This window comes from Maylandia zebra, linkage group LG8, assembly GCF_041146795.1.
Source record: "Maylandia zebra isolate NMK-2024a linkage group LG8, Mzebra_GT3a, whole genome shotgun sequence".
In the NCBI taxonomy this organism is placed as follows: domain Eukaryota; kingdom Metazoa; phylum Chordata; class Actinopteri; order Cichliformes; family Cichlidae; genus Maylandia; species Maylandia zebra.
This window is the reverse complement of record NC_135174.1, coordinates 31,055,888-31,061,887: the sequence shown is the minus strand read 5'-3', so window position 1 is coordinate 31,061,887 and position 6,000 is coordinate 31,055,888. Positions and strand designations below refer to the sequence as shown.

The window sequence follows — 6,000 nt, the reverse complement described above, 5'->3', positions numbered from 1 at the left end:
TCTCTATTTTGTGATAGACCAATGAATTAATTAAAAATAAAATCCAAAATCAATTTACTTTGCTGTGTTTAATATAAATAATCTGTCACACTGTTCTCAGGTTGTGAGGATCCAGAAGGATGCAGTGGCACTGTGGAGACCTCATCTCAACTCTTCTTCATCTTTAACTCTGTGATGGACAATCTGTAGGTCAACTAGTGTAAAACTGTGAATATTTGTCCCGTGCAAAAGCTCTATTTGTGTAATGCAGTCTTCACATAAATGAATAAAATTATTATCTAAAAATCACTGAATCACTGAATTGTACTTCTTTCTTTGAACCTGAAATGCTGGAGATACTATAACTATAACCATAACTATAACACCTATATAACAACTATAACTGTTTCAACTCCGTTTCAAAATAATTGTAGTCCTAAATCAATCAACGCACTACTAATATCACGCTGTAACTCTTTACACTGCAAAACCTGTCACCTAACACCTGCTGATTGTTTTTTCCCCCCACGTTATTCAATAAATTTTATTTTTTCTGTTTTATTAAATGTCATATATTTTATTTTCTATGTTCATTAAAACATCATTAAAAATAAATATGTGTGTGTGAACTTGAAATAAAGCTGGTAATCTGTACGGTGTATTCTTTCTACATATCATTATATTGTATTGCTTTTAGAGTTTTACTTATTTAGGCTCCTTATTTTTTTATTATTATTATTTTGTTATTTAATTAAGCTTATTTTTAATTTTGTGTTTTATGTTGTTCAGATATATGTCTATATAGCTGCTTCTTTAATTTTTCTAATGCTATTTTTAAGGTTTTGTCTGCTGTAACAGCCAGAAATTCTTAATTTATAAGAATTTCTAATAAATAAAGTTAATTCTTCAAACATATAATATAAAGGGATCTCATGATGCAAAAAAGCAATTATTATTTGCTGATGAGGATAATTTTGATAATATATTCATAATAACTTTAAACGGATTAACGGCAACAAGCTGCTATATCCTCCCCAACACCAGGGGGCAGTGTTCAGTACACTGTTCAGCTGTTTACTTCCTTGTAAACAAAATGGAAGCAGTTGCAATCATTTAGCGTGAAACATCCCAGAAAAAACCCAGAAAACTTCACTTTTCAGCCGTTAAAATCGACAGGAGTTACAGATCGGTGATGTAAGAGCTAAATTTGTTCTTTGAGGTGAAATCAGGAAGAATTTATGAGCGACAATGCGTTAAATTAGGATTCGTTTAGCTTAGGTTAAGATTTTTACCTTAAATTGTGCAGAGGAGTCATTTTTGTGCCATAACCTCGTAGTTTCGAGTTTTAACCTTCCTCTTACAGTTTGGGACAAACATCACCAAAATGCGGAGAGGTGTCGGCGCCGGGGCGATCGCCAAAAAGAAGCTGGCTGAGGTAACGCTGTAACTCAAAGCGGTGATTCAAGAGGAGTTATTGCCTCACATTAGCCATATGTGTATTATCTTTATTCCAGCTGGCAGGAGGTATTTAAAAGCCAACGTGAGCCGCAGATATTTTTTATTGCCGTGGTTTAATTTTAGCAGAATACATCTGCAAAAGCCATTTACTGCTGCTTCATCATTTAGTAATGATGATACCAGGAATTAGTTTGTAATATGCAGGTTAATGTGGGCAAAAGTATCATAAATATCTCTAAATAATGTCAGCCTTTATTTAAATGCACTTGGTAAGCAGTTAACCCGTATTTACACACATTAAAACCGCCTGCCAATGATGAGTGTAGAAACTGGAGCAACATTTTTCTTATCTCACTTGTACTTTTTTTGTTTGTTAAGGCCAAATACAAAGAAAGAGGAAATGTTCTGGCTGAGGATCAAATAGTGCAGGTGAGTTTCTGTGAGTTTTGTCTGCGAAGTGAAACCATTGTCCGTAAATTAAACCATGAATTGTGTGATTATTTGTTTTCACCCTTGTGTTAAATTTAGTATAATTATTTATCTTACTGGCTTACTGACACACTCCTTTAATGCAAATTGGTGGCCTCAAATAGCAATAAATGCACTTAATTTATTCTAGATTGTCGCCTTTTGCTTACTGATTAATCAAAACATATATAATAATAATACTAAATAGTTTCTATTCTTTCCATTGAAAAGTTTTGCTTTGTCTTTTTTAATTTAATATTTTTGTTTTGGAGTTTTTGTTTCATTAAAATCAGATGGTATTGTAATTGGTTCAGATTCTGTGACCTTGTGGTGAGCTATTTTTTAATGTTTCAAAAATAAAATATTTTGAATAGGAAATTTGCTATCAGTACCAATAAATTATGAAAATAAGTCCCAATTGAAGCCCCAGTTTTACAACTGAACATTTTTTCCCTTTTTTGCTAGATGTCCAAGCAGCTAGAAACTTTCAAGACCCACCTGGAAGAATTTGCCAGCAAACATAAACAAGAGATCCGCAAGAACCCACAGTTCAGGGTCCAGTTTCAGGAAATGTGTGCCACCATCGGTGTTGACCCGCTTGCATGTGAGAATGATTTGGGATATAATCAGCATATGTTTTGGCATATTAGTGGCATTAGAAATAAATAAATAAATAAATAAATAAATAAATAAAGGGACTGGATGGGGATCCATTCAGAGAATATGGTCAGAACTTTAGAGATCAAAGTTGTAAATCTGAATGAAAAAAAAGTGAAGTTCACGATACAAAACTTGGAAAATTGTGTTCTTTTTCTACATAGACCCAAATTAATTCACTTTACAAGTTAAATTTGGAAAAAAAATCATGCTGTATGAGAGCAAAATTTTCAGGCTGTTTCAGGTCTGTTTTCTTCTGCTTATCCAAGTGACGTAACCTTTTCTGTGCTGTTTTTATTTTTTGTTTTCCACAGCTGGTAAAGGGTTTTGGTCTGAGATGCTCGGAGTTGGTGACTTCTACTATGAACTCGGTGTGCAGATCATTGAAGTGTGCCTTGCCCTGAAACATAGAAACGGAGGTTTGTATGCAGAGTAGCTGTGAATAGTCCCCCCCAAAAAACGTTTTTCTCAGCCTCAGTAGAAAACATAAGGTCAAGGAAATATCTGAAAGAGAACTTTTAAGGACTGAGAGAATCAGACTGCACTTACACAAGACTCCTTAATTATGTTGGGCCTGCTTTCATAAAGGCTAGTTCAGTGTATCCTCTGCTAAATGCGGTAAATAAGAAACACAGAAGCACCTTTTCCTAGTATTTAGAGGATTCTTATTACAGCTGCAGATACTCCTGGGTCACTCAGTTAGGACCCTTCCTATTCAACAGTAACCTGCATCTTTATTTACCTGCAGCAGTCTGCTGGCATTAATATCTTAGACATCAGAGGTAACAGTGAATTGCAGAAAATCAAATCATGAACTGAATCCGGTAATTATAACCCAGCTCTGAAATCACTAAATAAAGTCCCAATGTGTGTGTTTTCTTTCAGGGCTGATTACTCTGGATGAGCTCCATCAGAGAGTACTGAAAGGACGCGGTAAATATGCTCAGGAGGTTAGCCAGTAAGTATAACCAACCGAACGTGTTGTATAGTATAGAAACATGTGCTACTGATCGACATAAAATGCCTTAAAGATGTTTATTTTTGGATTATTTAATGCCTGGACATCAACTTTAAATCACGTGGCTGAATATGTGCTTCCCAGGGATGACTTGGTCAGAGCCATAAAGAAACTGAAGGTGATGGGGAATGGGTTTGGGATGATTCCCGTTGGTGGTTCTTACTTGGTTCAGTCAGTCCCGGCTGAGCTCAACATGGACCACACTGTGGTTCTTCAGCTGGCCGAGGTAAGACGAAGCCAGAGTTCAGCATAAAGCAATCAGCAGCCTTGAAAAATAATCAAGTGCTTGTTTTTACACCATCCTAAGGACTTCTTGTACTTTATCCTCCATCCTGAGGCCTTTATTACATTTTGGTTGTGTAACTTTCATGCCATTACATAATTCTTTTGGACAAACTCTACTTTGTTGCATAGTCCCATTTTTTTATTTCCATGAAGGCAGTCCGCGAATGTGATGCAGTAAAATAAACTTCGAGCCTTTATTTTATTGCCACCATGTATTGAAGGATCACAGTAGGGAGAGGTAAAAGGACAATGTTGAGGATTTTGTGTCTGAGATAAGGGCTTTTATTCTGAAAGGTGAGATCCCAGCTGTTTCTGGTGCTCTAATGTCAGTCTTCTTTTTGTTTGCAGAAAAAGGGATACGTCACAGTGAGTGAGATCAAGGACAGTCTAAAATGGGAGAAGGAGCGAGCGTGTCACGTGCTGGTGAGTACACAGGTCACTTTAACTGTGTGAAAGCAGCCAGGATGGAGATTATATATCAAGGTCTGTGAGGAGCAGGGTACAGCCTGGCCATTGGCTGTTTCTTAATCATCCTTTAATCCTGCGCTACTTCAAACCGATCCGCTGTTTTCTTTTATTTGGGTTCTAAAATAACTGTTTCACTCTCCTTTGTCCTTTTCCCAGGATCACCTGCTGAAGGAAGGCCTGGCTTGGCTGGACTCTCAGGCAGCTGGAGAGGCACAGTACTGGCTGCCAGCGCTCTTCTCTGAGCTGACTTCCCGTGACGTTACACCGGAGGAGGCCAATCAGATGACACCTTAAGCTGTGGGAGGCCCCGGACCTGCAGCTTGAGGCTTGTTGGTAAACAAAATGTGCCCTGTGGGAGGAAGGTGGCTCATGTGACGGAGTTGGCTGAGGCTCTGGAGCTGGCGTGCAGCATGGACTCCCTCTGAGATCAGATTTTGGACATGTGGAGGGGAAACTTTCCAAAGAGTGCACTAATATTACCGCAGAGTCAGTGAAAGGGAGCTCCAGCCCACGGCAGAAGAATTCAGCTTATACTATCAAGGTTTTTGGGTGATTAGAAGAAAGTTCTTCCAAATGTATAAACGAGATAATTCTGTTTTGTTGCACATTTTTTATTATTCTGCAATAAAATGCACTTACATTTATTACTTGATATGACTTTTGACTCAAACTTGTTACATGTTCAAATCATCAGAAACCTGGTTAAATAAATGACTTTGTTATAACTGATCATAATTTCCTCTTACAGATAAGTGCAAAGACAAATGAATAACTCCGGATAATATATTTAATATTTCATCAAGTTTCGATATTAATCTAAAATGCTATATTCATCAACTTCAAGGATCATTTAATAAAATCACACATTTTTCTGATGGCTATATTCAAAAGTAAAAACTTTAAAACTGACTTTCAATGTGAGAAACTAAAGACTACTAAGATTGAGACAAAGATGGGATCTTAAACTGCTAGTGGGGTCATTTTTTTTAAGATTATATCACATCCTGCTTGTGCTGGAAAGAAAAACAGCTTTTTGTTTTTTTTTTGTTTTTTTAAATCCTCCCCGATGATGTTCAGGTCAGGTAAACTAAGGTTTTATCATCTCTTCAGCAAATATGACAGAGTGGAGTCTTTATCTTAACTATACTTCTTCCGTTATACATGACTGATAATCTTTCCTGATTTCAGAAACTTAGGAGAACAAAAACGACATACTCTGATAGCACAATGTTAGGGTGACCACCAATGAGACCACTATCTGCCTCGAGGCTTCTGCAGCAGTGAAGCATCACATTATGATTACTGATTAGAGGACCGTTACAATACAGTTAAAGCCTATAATATTAAGAAACTTGAATTTCCACACAACTTTCCAATTTCTTCACCAAACCAGTGCCTGTGGAAAAACTTAAAAGTGGGGGGAGAAGTAGACTCAAATTTGTGGTGCGAAACATTACATGTTTTGCATGTGGCAGGGGTTCAACATCAGTGTTTGTGTCCCTAAATATCTCCCATATTCATAATGTTTAGGATTTATTCACTAACCAGCCTTTAAATTCATGTGAAACCACCACGGGTGTGTCTTTATAATGCGTGTGCGTGTGTGTGTGAATTTTTCAGCGTGCATTCAGAAGTTTGCATGTCCTAAGTAGGTTTTAATGAGGCGT

At 36.9% G+C, this 6,000-nt stretch overlaps 1 protein-coding gene across 1 annotated transcript; it reads left to right on the top strand.

Annotated features, from left to right (window-relative positions):
- Window positions 1-1,019: 1,019 nt before the first annotated feature.
- On the top strand, window positions 1,020-4,985 carry LOC101476491 (SNF8 subunit of ESCRT-II). Its single transcript, XM_004565851.6, has 9 exons — window positions 1,020-1,173; window positions 1,343-1,414; window positions 1,816-1,866; window positions 2,371-2,509; window positions 2,877-2,981; window positions 3,448-3,520; window positions 3,665-3,806; window positions 4,214-4,288; window positions 4,490-4,985. Exons 2-9 carry the CDS (start codon window positions 1,364-1,366, stop codon window positions 4,625-4,627), a joined length of 774 nt encoding a protein of 257 aa, XP_004565908.1. The 5' UTR covers window positions 1,020-1,173; window positions 1,343-1,363; the 3' UTR covers window positions 4,628-4,985.
- Window positions 4,986-6,000: the final 1,015 nt, after the last annotated feature.

Coding starts and splice junctions, on each gene's coding strand:
- LOC101476491 (XM_004565851.6), top strand. CDS start 1,364: ATGCGGAGAGGTGTCGGCGCCGGGGCGATCGCCAAAAAGAAGCTGGCT. Junction 2,982..3,447: donor CCTGAAACATAGAAACGGAG/GTTTGTATGCAG, acceptor GTTTTCTTTCAG/GGCTGATTACTCTGGATGAG. Junction 4,289..4,489: donor AGCGAGCGTGTCACGTGCTG/GTGAGTACACAG, acceptor TCCTTTTCCCAG/GATCACCTGCTGAAGGAAGG.